The sequence below is a fragment of the Equus caballus genome, chromosome 3 (genome assembly GCF_041296265.1).
Source record: "Equus caballus isolate H_3958 breed thoroughbred chromosome 3, TB-T2T, whole genome shotgun sequence".
Lineage (NCBI taxonomy): Eukaryota > Metazoa > Chordata > Mammalia > Perissodactyla > Equidae > Equus > Equus caballus.
The window spans coordinates 65,417,677-65,430,791 of record NC_091686.1 but is presented as its reverse complement, the minus strand read 5'-3'; the positions used below and the strand labels follow the sequence as shown (position 1 = coordinate 65,430,791).

General features: G+C 43.8%; 1 protein-coding gene across 6 annotated transcripts in view; it reads left to right on the top strand.

The window, feature by feature from the left end:
- The window catches only part of SHROOM3 (shroom family member 3), a 248,835-nt gene that overhangs the window by 137,972 nt on the left and 97,748 nt on the right, over positions 1 to 13,115 (top strand). The window contains exon 2 of one of the 6 annotated variants that reach the window (XM_023637914.2): positions 7,074 to 7,129. The exons of the other annotated variants lie outside the window; for them this stretch is intronic. Coding sequence (XP_023493682.2) covers positions 7,074 to 7,129 — 56 coding nt within the window. The remainder of the gene's footprint in view (positions 1 to 7,073; positions 7,130 to 13,115) is intronic. 6 annotated transcript variants of the gene reach the window in all.

Below are 13,115 nucleotides of genomic sequence, written 5' to 3'. Positions count from 1 at the left end.
ATTTAATGATAGTTACTTTCTTAGAGACCCCCATCTCCAAATGTAGCCACACTGGAGGGTTAGGACTTCAGTATATGAATTTGGGGGGTGGGGGGACATTCAGTCTATAACACCATACAACAATAACAAAGTAGTCAGAGACCTCCTGGGCTTGAAAAGGGGCTAGGCTTCCTACCACACTTGCACATCAGTGTGTAATGCCATTGCCACATAGAGGATAGTCGAATGGGTGGCTGGCAAGCCCTCAGGAAACCTAAGAGCGGGCTGGTGCTGCATTTTCTGTTTGTTTAAATTATAAGTGAATTAATTGCCCAACCCAAAGAGCATCACATCTTTGGCACACCCAGCAGAAGCCTCTTCATTACAATTTGCTTGAACTCCCTTAGGAAATGTTTAATGGCACTGTAGCCAATGGGAAATTCTCTCTCATAAGACATCACTTTTAGACATTAGTTGTCTATCCAGCGAATCAGGGCATTGGCAAAGGAAGCTTCACAGAGGCCAACTTCACTACCCTTGAACTTCAACCTAGTTTTTAATGGTGGAGAAAACTATTATTTTGTAATTGAAAATAAATTATATTCTAGAATAAAGCAGATCACTCCTACTTATCTTGGGACTCAAGCTACCTTAGAGGTCCCAGGATGCCTTATCTCAGCTTGAAAATTCTAGGATGAATTAAGTGTTAAATTTAATTAGAAAAAAGAAGTACACAGCCACTTCTTTGCCAGTGTGTATTAAGCAAAGGCAAACGTATCCAGTGTTGGCAGTCAGTTTTAGTGGTTCAATAATTCGAGTTAGATAAGGAGAAAAGGGAGCTGCTGAGACAAGAAAGATGGCTCTTTTCAAAAGCAGAAGACATCTGGACTGATAAAAGGGCAACTGAAAGAGGAGCTGAAGATAACCAGGGGAAACTGATCATAAATTTGCCTGAGGGTTCAGACAGGGGGTCATGCAGCTGAGTTATAGGCGAGGGTCAAGTGGTGAATTTCGAACTTATGTCCTGGTCTTGATACCTCAGCAGCCTCCTTCATTGTGCACCTCGTCTCCAAACATTAGGTGGTGGAATATGCACAGAGGAAAAGAACTGCCCAGCTTGAACCTGTATTGTACTACAAGGTCCCTGAGAAGTGGGTCAGCTTGTGTCCCATGTCACAGCCTACTGCCTCAGCTGTGTTAGATCAAATGGCTAATAAAAAAAACTCACCTGACAGCTTAAAAGTTTTAATATTTTTGTTTCCCTTATGATCCCAGGGAGGCCAGGCCTTCCTGGAGGTGTTCCAAGTTATGAGTTCACGCAGGGTAAGAAGTACATTGAGTGTATGTACATATATATGTGTGTGTATATGTATCTATTTCAACGATACACTCGCTGGTAAGCTAATATAGGTTTCCCCATATGGCCCAGGCATTCTAGCTGGTTGTTCAGGGATGCGGGCCTCGAGCAGATAAATCATGGTGTGTGTTAGGAGAGAAGTGGGAAGAGAGGGCCATGCATCATACCCCCTTGGTCCTGATAGCACCTTTGCTTTATTTAAAGTATGAATATAAAAGTAGAACTGAATTCCCTTAGGTCTGATACTGTGAAATGAGTTAATACCATGTAGAACTGCTCAATAAACTTAAAACAATATACTGTACAATTATATGATTTATATCAAGCATGGTTATCATTTCTGCCATTGGTGCCACTAAGCTGCCAGGGTTAGGAATCCTATATTGAGGTCTTCCATATGCCTGACCCTGTTCCAGCTCACGATTTTTCAATCTTGGCTCTTTTTAACATTTTGGGCTGGAGAATTCTTTGTTTGGGGGGTGGGGTGGGGCTGTCCTGGGCACTGGAGGATGCTTAGCAGCATCCCTGCCTCTACCCACTAGATGCTAGATGTACACTTCCTCCACCTCCAATTGTGATGAACCAAATGTCTTCAAACATTGTGAAATGTGCCCTGGGAGCACAGTTGCCCCTGATTGTGAATCACTGTTCTAGACACATGATGCGTTTGAGATGGGTGTGGTGCATGCACAGAGCATGAGCTGGGAGTCACATTGCTGTCTTCACTCCTTCACTCACTTTATTTACTGAGCCCTTGCTGTGTGCCAAGAACTGTGCCAGTTGATTGGGATACAAGGATGAATAAGACATGATTTTTGCCTGAAGGAGAAGAGTCTAGTAAGGGAGAAAAACTTCTAAGTAAATACCAATTGATGTGGTAAATGCAGTGAAATAGACATGCACGTGGGAGCATATGTTAATTGTGTGGGAGGGAGAGCTCCTGACTCTGCTTGGGAGTAGAAACCAGAGGCCTCATGGAGGGCTTTTGAGTTGCCCAGTCTGAGCTGAGTCTTTAAAGATAAGTAAATGGAGGAGGTGAGAACATTGAACAGGGGCATAATTCACTGTTGTGTAGGCAGCACTGAAGCATAAGATGAGAGGCAGAGGTGAGGACAGGCCTGGAGTGTGTTGCATGTTGGGCAGGAATGCTAAAAGTCTGCAGAGGGAGACAGGATGAGCTTGTTTCCTGTTCTGAGGACTGGTACTTTATTCTAGGAGGTGGGGAGCCAGTGAAGGGTTTTAAGTGAGGGAGAGACATGTGTTTGTTTAAACGGATTGCTTTGGTCGGCAGGCAGAGAATGGATTTAAGGGGCACAAGAGTGAGCCGGGAGACCAACTTAGGAGGCCAAGAGATAACGAGGGCCCGAAGTAGGGCCCTGGAAGTAGGGAGAGATTCGAGAAGTATTTCAGAGGTAAAATGGTGTGCTTGGTGACTCTTGGATTTGGAAGATGAGGAAGGGGGAACGTTCAAGGTTAACTGCCTGTCACACTTCTAATGAGGTGCCACTCTCGGTGTCTAGCGTGCAGGAAATGCCTAGTGAGGGTAACTGTTGTATTATGCTATCATATCAACAACTTCTTATCCCCATTTTGCAAATGAGAAAATTGAAGCTCAGAGGAAAAAAGTGGTTAGTGCAAAGTCACAGGGCTAGTGAGTAGAGAAGCCAGAATTTGAGCTCTCTTTGAGTGTCTAACTTTCACCCTTCCTACTGCGTGGCTTTGGCTAAGTGTGGATTAAACAGGTGAAAATGACTTCGCTTGGAAAGAAGTGGGTTGGTCACCACTGGCTTTTTACACTTGGGAGGTGCTCTGTATTTACTGAATGGAGGAATGATTGATTTTAATGGAAATTACGCCAATATTTACATATCATTTTCATGCTTTCCAATTGTTGAGGGGAAAACGAAGTAGCTCGCCAAGCATTACATGCAAACATCACCCACCTGAGCTGCAGCTTTAGCCTCTTCTCAGGTTCCTGGCACCTGCAGGTGAAGTCTTGAGGCCCCACGGTTCATTGTTTTGCTTCTTTGTTTAAATGCTCACCATGTCCCTTCAGACATATAGGGCCAGGGACACAGCTATTACAAATACTTGTTAAATGATTCAGCAATTTATGTTATTTTTTAGCATCACCATTAAGTTCTGGGCCAATCAGAGGACCTCCAGTCCTATTGTCATTTCTGTCTGAAAATATTAAATGTGACCAAGACCAAGAATGACTGCTGGGCAGGAACAAGGGCAACGTGGTCACTGGGCTAAAGGTTGAATTTTATGGATGTCGTTGAGATAAATACAAAGAAATTCCTGCTTTACGTCTCTCTGGGTTTGCTCCCTTAACCTTTCCTTCTCCAAAACTAGACTTCAAAGCTCCTAGAAAAACCAAGATACAAAAGTGTGGGATTAGTTGCCCAATTTACTTATATTTTAAGAAAGTGTCCAAAAAAGGCTGTTAAGCCTGTCTGACAGCAGTGACAGGTCTCAACATCAGAAAATCCAAGAATGATTACAGCCTGTGACCTGTGACAGCTCTAAATGCCTATAAGAATTGCCAGGGAATGTCTCTGCTATTTCTCTCTCAGGATCACATTCTTTGTAAGGGATGGGGGTGGGGGGAGCTCTGGACTGGGATGGAGGAAGATTCACAGCACTCCCGTAGCTGCTTCTGTCTGTTATCTGTGCATGTGAGGATCTGTACCAGACCTGAAAACAGGGAGACATGCACAATTTTGTAGTCAGGAAATTATAATGTAGAGATTCACAGAGACCAGGGCCCTCTGCAGTGGCCCATTCTCACTCTACAGAATTGGGGATGCCTTGGTCTGCAGTCAGGGCCTCGGACAGAGTGAGTGTATGTGGAGAGCACATTCCTCATTCCTTATGCCTGCTGCTGCTGCTTAGGTTCCAACTACAAGGGAGCCCATGCTGGTATTCCTTGAGTTTTTGTGGTATCAGAGCCTCCTCACCATTCCCAGGCAGGGCTTGACTCTCCACCCCACGCAGGTCCTCGTACTAGGGTTCTCCTTAGAGACTCTTACTGGGCGATAGGTTCTTAATGTTATAGTTCACACTTAGTCCAATTTAAAAGAAACAAATTATTCCTTTAAAAATATCATCATTGAGTTTCAACGCTAGGTACCCATAATGATTCCCCCTTGTATGCTTAGGCACTGGTAATTCCTCCAGGTAGAACACCCTTGATCCATATTCCCCTGTGTCTGCCATATTTTCTTCATTCTTCAGATCTCAGCTCAGAGGTTACTTCCTGTAGGTCTTTTCTGACCTCTCACTTAGTTGCAGAGCACCTGCAAAAGCCCCCCTCACTCTGTGTTGTAATATAATTGTCAAAGGCCCTAGAGTTTCTTCACTGCAGAGATGGCACCATATTCATTGTAGTATCTCCAGTGATGGACACACAGAGGGCTGTCAAAGATCGCTTGAACTGAACTGGAGCACCTCGGAAAGTGTCCAAGCTCACAGCCCGAGAAATGTAGACTTGCATCCGCATTGTCACTTACCAACTGTATAACTGGAAATGTCACTTACTCTTATGGAGCCTCAGTTTCCCCATTTGAAAAATGGAAATAACAATACTTACCTGAAAGAGTTGTGACAAGTCGAACACAATTCCTGGCGCATAGTGGGTGCCTAATTATTCCTTTGATTATTGTACTAGGTTGAGGACTAGAAGTTCCTTCCAAAACATTTGTGCGGGGTCGCTCATATGGTGAGAGGTCTCACTTTTAGTATCAGCCTATGTAGTTTTTAATTGCACTGTCTAATTGTGAGAGGCAGTCATGGAGAGTGAAAGAAACACAATATTTGAAGTCAGGGACCTGATTTGACTCATTTTGTCCTCCTTTCCCCTGATAAATTACATACACATATGTTTGTAGCTCCTTAGTCCATTCAAAGATATTTGCCTTAACTTGAATGATTTGCCTTAACTTAACTGGAATGTGCCTGCTCATTACTAGCTCTACAAATTAAAAATGGAATGTTAATTATCATCCTCCTAAAATAGTTTCCTTTTGGTTCAAGGTGTGCTCTACTCTGTTAAAGTAACCAAATCACCTGTTTTTGGTGTCTTGCTGTTCAAGGTCCCTTGGGGTTGAGATTCTGTTTCTATGGTGCAACAGTGACATCCGTTGGCCTGTTGTGCTCATTAGAGAGGAAACCTGCTTCTCAGCTCTGTGACCACTGGGTTTCCTGATACAGAAAATACAAAGAGAACAAACTATCTCCGGCCCAACAAGTAAGCCAAGCTGTGGTCAGCACCTGGTCCCCTGCAGACTGGGCTGCTTTCAGGACCTTCCTGAGGACACACATTCTCAGATGAGTGCCACCTAGGTCTTCCTGTGTGGTCATGTGGGGCAGTCCTGGAACTGGTCCTCTCTTTGTGAAGTTCAGTAAATTCACAGGGCTGTGGGGAAAGCATTGGTTTGGGATTCAGACGTGCTATTGGATGCATAAGCCAGGATAAGTCACTTCACCCCTGAACCTTTTCTACACTGATAAAATGAAGCTGATAACACTACCTGCTTTGCCATTACCAACGGCTTTTCCATATATTTTATAATAATTCCCAATATCCCACAGCAATTGTTGTGAAAACTAGGAAAGCACGAATCACATGTGCTTAGCATCCACCAGACTGAGAAGATGGGAAGCTGAGCACCAAATCACAGGTTTTCAAACCTTGAGCCTGAGTGACTTGTGTTTACTGTCCTATGTGCAATTAACCGGGTTGTTCAGAAACTCCTGCTTCATTTCTGGAAGAACTCTGGGAAAAGGTTCTAAAGATAGAAAATCAAAGGAAAGATTATGTGGCTGGATATGAGATGGAGCAATGAGTGAGTGTCTCCATGTAGAAAAAGATATACAGTGCTGGTTTTCATCTCCATAGAGAACATAACAGGAAATAGCAAGACTAAAAATATTTACTTCATACCTACTATGTGTCAGACACTCTGTTAAGCACTAAGAATGAAGGATAAATAAGACAAACCATTGCACACTCTCAAAGACCTCATTTTCGAGTGAGGGATGTAAACCAGAAACAGTGAATTAAAATAGTGTGGTAAGTGTTATGTCAAGCATTCCTGCAGGATGCTATGGGAACACCCCCTGTGTGTGTGTGTGTGTGTGTGTGTGTGCACGTGTGTCTGTCTTTAATTGGTAGAATCCGCATAGTGGCTAACGTAGGCACCTTCGGATGGAAAAACAGGTGATTAGTTTCAGTTCCACTCACAGCCAAAATATCAAACACTTCTCAGTATGAAAATCAAGCAGATCGCAAAACGGATAGGTCGGATATATAACACTTACATAAAAAAACAAAACCCACAGATTCAATTTCACTTTATATCATTTCCTAGTAAATCTTTTTTTGGAAATAACTAGGGAATTTGTAGACTAATCTGTGGTGTACTTAGCCAAACCCATTACTGACTTACTGGTATAGCTTTTTCAAATCATTGCTATGAATAAACAAACCAAAAAAAGACTCATCTAAAAAAGGATCTCATTCAGATTCCATTCTTCCTTCTCTGGTTGGCCACCTAACAGGAAAGCTCAGTTCAGTGTTCCCTCTAATTAAACTGTCTCACTGTAACTCACATTGTAAATACTCAAGGCCCATCCTTAGCCCACCTCTCCTCTCCCTAGCAACAGCTTCCCCCTGGGGACTTACTGACTCCTTGCTGGAGAAGGCTGAGTACTTATCACTTCCCATTTACAGGTGGAGCTTTCTGTGGACAGAGGCCAACAGCAGACCCAAGACACCCTGCCAAACAGGTTGGCCCCCCAACTATGAGTTCTTTACCTCCTCTCTCCCCCCGCCCACTGTCTAACCATTAGGATTCCTTGGAAAAATTGGAGCCCATATTTTAAAACATCAGTTCTCATGCTGGTCCTTTGGGTTTAGAACCACATGTTAAACATTGAGAAAGTTGTAGCCTACAGTGGTTGGCTCTGTTTAGAGTCCTTTCACAAGCACCCAAGTATGAATCTAAGGAATCCAGTGAAATTTCTATGGGTTTTGAGAAGCCTCTTTCACAAAGTAAGAAAAGATAAGTTCATTTTAACTGAGGCACCCATCCAAAATATGTATATTTCCCAATGTGTTAACACTAGAGAAACCAACAATGTAGCTGCACAGCAATATCCCCAGAGGCCTTCAGTGCGCAGTGTGCTGATGTCACATGTAGGCTACCCATGCTGGTTGCTGTCCCTCAGCCATCAGATCTGAAAGTGTGAAGCTCCACCCACCCCATCTCCCTCACACAGAGGTCTCAGGGCACTGCCACTTGTCGCTGTGCACCCCACTTCCTTCCAGAGCCCTTCTTGCTTGGGTAGCTCTAGCACCATCAGCATCTTTGTCATTCGCCTTTTAGCATTTTGGACTTGGGCATAAAATAAACTCATGGTCATCTTTTGCAGGACACTTTGATTAGGTATATGGAGAGATTTGAGGTCCTCTAGATAGGGCTCACTGACAGCCATCTTTCACCCAGCTGCTCAGGGCCCCATATGCCTCTCTTTGGGACTGGTCTCTGGGTTAACTCTAGCCCTGTCTGCTTTTAAATGGATACCCCTAGGACAGTCATTAACACCTTAGTGATAACTAGTCTGACACATACAGGCTTGAATTATTTATTAAATTTGTTTTTAAATATGTTTTCATTGAGAGATAATTTATAAAGTGAAATGTATGAATCTTAAGTATTACAGTTCCATAAGTCCTGATGAGTGTATACGCCTGTACAATCCACACTTCTATCAAGATATAGACCATATCATCACCCCAAAAAGTTCCCAGGTGCCCCTTCTCTGTCCATTCCCCACCCCTAGGCATCCACTGTTCTGATTTGTTTCACCATAGATTAGTTCTGTCTATACTAGAACTTCTTATGACTGAAATAACACAGCGTACTCTTTTGTGTTGGTATTTTTTACTCAACATGTTTTTGCACTTCATCCATGTTGTTGTTTATAATAGTAGTTCGTTGTTTATCCTATATTCCTGTTGAGGGACATTTGGGCTATGTCCACTTTGGGGCTGTTATGAACAAAGTTGCTGTGGATATTAGTGTACAAGTCTTTTTGTAGATATATATTTTCATTTCTTTTGGTAAATACCTAGGAGTGAAATGCTGGATCATAGGGTAGATGTGTGTTTGCCTTGTAAGAAACTTCCATACCATTTTCCAAAGTGGTTGTACCGTTTGGCAATCCAGTTCCAGTTGCTTTACAACCTTCTCAACGTTTAGTGTTGGCAGTTGTATTAGTTTTCTGTTGCTGTGTAACAAGTCACCACAGACAGCATCTGAAAACACACAAATGTGTTAGCTCACAGTTCTCCAGGTCAGAAGGTCCCGTATTACTCAACTGAGTTTTCTGCTTTGAGTCTCAGGCTGAAATGAAGGTGCTGGCTGGGCTGGGTTCTGATCTGGAAGCTCTTGGAAAGAATCCACATCCAGGCTCATAAAGGTTGTTGGGTGAATTCAGTTCCTGTGGTTTCCTTACTGACCGTCACTAGAGGCAGCTCTCTGCTCCTAGAGACAGCCTGCGTTCCTCCTCCTGTGGCCCACTCCATCTTTAAGCCGGCAAAATGTGTTGAATCCCTCTTATACTTTGAATCTCTCTGACTTCCTCTTCTGCTATCAGCCAGGAAAAAACTCCTTTTATTTTTTATTTTTTAATTTTTTTTAAATGTTGGCACCTGAGCTAACAACTGTTGCCAATCTTCTTTTTTTTTTTCTGCTTTTTCTTCCCAAGTCCCCCAGTACATAGTTGTATATCTAGTTGCAGGTCCTTCTAGTTGTGGCACATGGGACACTGCCTCAGCGTGGTCTAACGAGCGCTGTCATGTCCACTCCCAGGATCCAAACCAGCGAAACCCTGGGCTGCTGAAGCGGAACACAGGAATTTAACCACTTGGCCACAGGGCTGGCCCCAAAAAACTGCTTTTAAAAAGGCTCACCTGGTTGTGTCAGACTTACCTGGATGATCTCCGTATCTTAAGATCAATTGACTTGGGACTTTAATTACATCTACAAACTCTCTTCAAAGTAGTACCTAAATTAATGTTTGATTGAATAACCAGGGGACAAGAATCTTGGGGCCGTCTTTAGAATTCTGCCTGCCACAGCAGTCCATGGTGAAGCATTAAAACCAGCTTTACTTTTCATTATCCAGTTGCTTTTGAAGCTTGAGATTTCAAATATATTTTCCTCCTAAAGAACCATACCTACTGTGGTTTCAATAATTATCCCTTACCACTTATGTTCTATGCATTTATAAAACTCCCTGTAGGGCCATCCCCAGTGGCCTAGTGGTTAAGTTCAGCATGCTCTGTCTGCTTCAGCAGCCCGGGTTCAGTTCCCGGGCATGGACCTACACCACTCATCTATCAGTGGCCATGCTCTGGTGGCAGCTCACATACAAAATGGAGGAAGATTGGCAATGGATGTTAGCTTAGGGCTAATCTTCCTCAGCAAAAAAAAGAGGAAGACTGGCCACAGATGTTAGCTCAGAGCAACTCTTCCTCAGCAAAAATAAAACAAAAACAAAACAAAAACAAAAAAACTCCTTGCATTTGAAAACATCCAAGTGTCTCACCAATGTTGAGTTTGACAGCCCCATCCAACATGATCACGTTAACTAGCTGGCAACATTAAAACAAGAAAACTTAGACACAGGTTAAAGTGACATGACCAAATTGATTCTGGTCATTTCCTGCCGCCTCTTATAACAGGTTGCAGAATTGAAAACTAGTATTTTAATTTGGTAACTAGAATCATAGAATTTAGGGTTGAAAAGTCCCAAGATCTTTACAGTTCAATTGAAGATGAGAGAAATATATTCGTGGCGTTGGTCAATCAGAGATGAGCCCAGGGCCATGGCTCTAGATTGCTGAGCTGGGGCACGGTCCACTACGCCCTGGTGCCTCCCTGCTTCTTGAGAGGCATCTAATCCTGCGAGGGGACTTTGAGATTTGTTGACTGAAGTCACCATATAAATCTCCGTCAATCTAGAAAACATTTATTGAAAATCATGCATAGATAGTGTTTTTCTTAGTTCCAAATAAAAATTTTAAACTAGCTAAATCCATTCCAAGAAAAGTTCTCTTGTGGCAGCTTGGAGCTAGCTGAGGGAGGGAAGGAGCCAGTAGGGTTGACGTGCTCCTACTTAGATGCTAGGGTCTTAGGGGTCCTTGATTCTGTGCTGGCAATTTCATTCGACTTGAGGACTCTGCATTTCCCCCTATAGAGAATAAAAGAATTGCCTACCTGACTTTCAAGAAACTCTCAGAAAGCCCCTTTATTTTTCAAGATGAATTCCAGAGAAGGTGGTAGCAAAGTCACATAACTTGCCAAGACTAGAACCCAGGTCTCCTTGTGGCTACCCCAGAGGCAAACCCAGTCTCTCCTAAAGCTGTTTTATTTGGCCCACAGAGTGGTAGTGTTTTTTATTTGAATTAATTTCCAACATGTAAAAACTGGAACATAAAAACTTGCATGTCCAGCTTTTTTTCTGAGAAGTTGGGATAACAGTGGACCCACTTTCCACAAGGCCCTGAGACAGGGTGTGAGCGCTCCCGGTAGTCACAGCCCTGCCTGGTTCACTTCATCCATTTGCCTTCTCGGCTTCTATAGGCATTTGAGTCGTGACACCTGCTGTACCCCATGCTGCAGTTTGGAGACACCTTGTCTGGCTGTTCAAACCATTCCTTATCTGGGCTATAAATACCAAATATGTTTGGCTCTCCTTTCCTGGCCGTTGAAGATAACGAGCCCGATTTTCAAAATAGGTGAGCTACTTCCTGGCGTTAATTCTGGCCATTTCAAAGCCTATTTTCTCGTAGGCCCCATAGTCAGTCACCATGTGGGACACTCAGCCTTCGAATAATTTCCAAAAGTACTCTTTTTTTAATGGGCTAGCTTTACTTATCAGGAAATTCTGACTTTAAGTGAATAAAACATTTGATATTTGTGAAGTCAAAGAGTTATTTAGGAAAGCCGCTTTCTCAATTAAAGAACTTGTGTTATGGGCTGAATTGTGCCCCACCCACCCTGCAATTCAGATGTTGAGTCCCTAACCTCTAGTGACTCAGAATGTGACTGTATTTGGAAATAGGGCCTTTAAACAGGTGGTTAAGTTAAAATGAGGCCATTACGGTGGGCCCTAGTTCAATCTAGTGTCCTCACCACCTAGGTCTGGGGTCCTCAGAAGAAGAAGGAATTTGGATGCACCAAGAGGCACCCGGGATACACACAGGAAAGACCATGAGAGGACACAGCGAGCAGGAGGCCACCTGAAGGCCGAGGAGAGAGGCCTCAGGAGAAACCAAACATGCTGCCACCTTGATCTTGAACTGTGAAAAAATTGTTTGTGTTGCTTCAGCCACCCAGTTTATGGTATTTTGTTAGGGTAGCCTAGTTAACTAGTACTTCTGTCTAAGTTGTGTTTCTTTGGAGGCACCTATGTCGCCGTGTGAAATGTATGCAGTAAGATGTTAAGGGATAGTTCTTTTTGAGTTTATGCAGCTGGAATCCCTAGGTGACTGAGAAGCTGTGATTCTCAATCTAAGCTGCACATGAGAAGCATCTGGGAGTTTTAAAAAATAACAAGTACGTTGGATCCATCCCCCAAATTCTGACTCGGTTCAGGGTTGTTCCTGGGCCTCTGGTTTTAAAAGCTTCCCGAGTGGTTCAGAGGTGCAGCCTGGGGTGGGAACCACTGACTTGGAAGGCAGGCTCTCCTCCCCTAAAGAGTGGCCAAGGCTTCCACAGTTCTCACCTGGGACTCCACAGCTGTCCATGCCGACCAGAAAGAGGTGGGATAGGGTTATTGCCTACATAACAGGACCTCTGAGGGCCTTGAGTTAAAATAAGCCTCTGCCCTTGGGCCTCACCTGGTGGAAGCATCTGGAGTCTGCAAGTGGCCGCAGCTCTGCCTGTGAGGCACTGACTCCCACAGTGCAGCCTGGCTGAGGTCCATGGGTTTTTGATCTCCTATCTCCCTGCCATTGATATCCTGTGTTTAATTTCTTGTCCCACCCTCCATACCAGGTGAGGGTGGGGCATCTGGGAGGGTGTTCCAGGAAGCTGTGACATCCCCTCAGCACCCTGGGCCTAGAGCTTGGAGCCCGACAGAAGAAACAGCCATTTGGAGGAGGGAGAGTACTATTACGGTCCAGACGCATCCGGCTTTCCTTCCCCAGCAGCGGCAAGATCCAGAGCCTTGCCTATCATCCAGCCACTGGATTTGGCTGCTTGTTGCCACATCTCTTACAATTAAAATGGCGTTTTCTGATGTTTATGGCTATTTAAGCTTGCTGATCTTATTAACTTAATTCCTGGCAATTCTCATCAGTCTCTCATGAGCCTGGTAGAATGAAAACATTGCCCTGTTCTGGTATCTTCCATGAGCTGCCTGCTCTGTTCATGTGTGGAGAGCGCTGGTATTTCTGAGAGACAGATATGAGTTAACAGAGCTGGGAGAATGTTTGCCAGTTCCTTCAAACCCCTCCCTGCTGTTTGCTGGTGTGTGTCTAATCTTTCTCTCTGCCACAGGTATGACATCCTGACCTCATGTCATAACTTCACTCCCTGATAAGTGCTGCTCTGGTAAATCCAACTGTATCAGTACAGACCTGCCTGACCTGGCATACTACAGAAAACTTCGAGAGCTTTAGGAACCCACTGAACACTTTTATCTCAAAACCAAACAGAACCATGTCACTTTCAGGATGCTACAGATTACTGGGAAAAGAAGG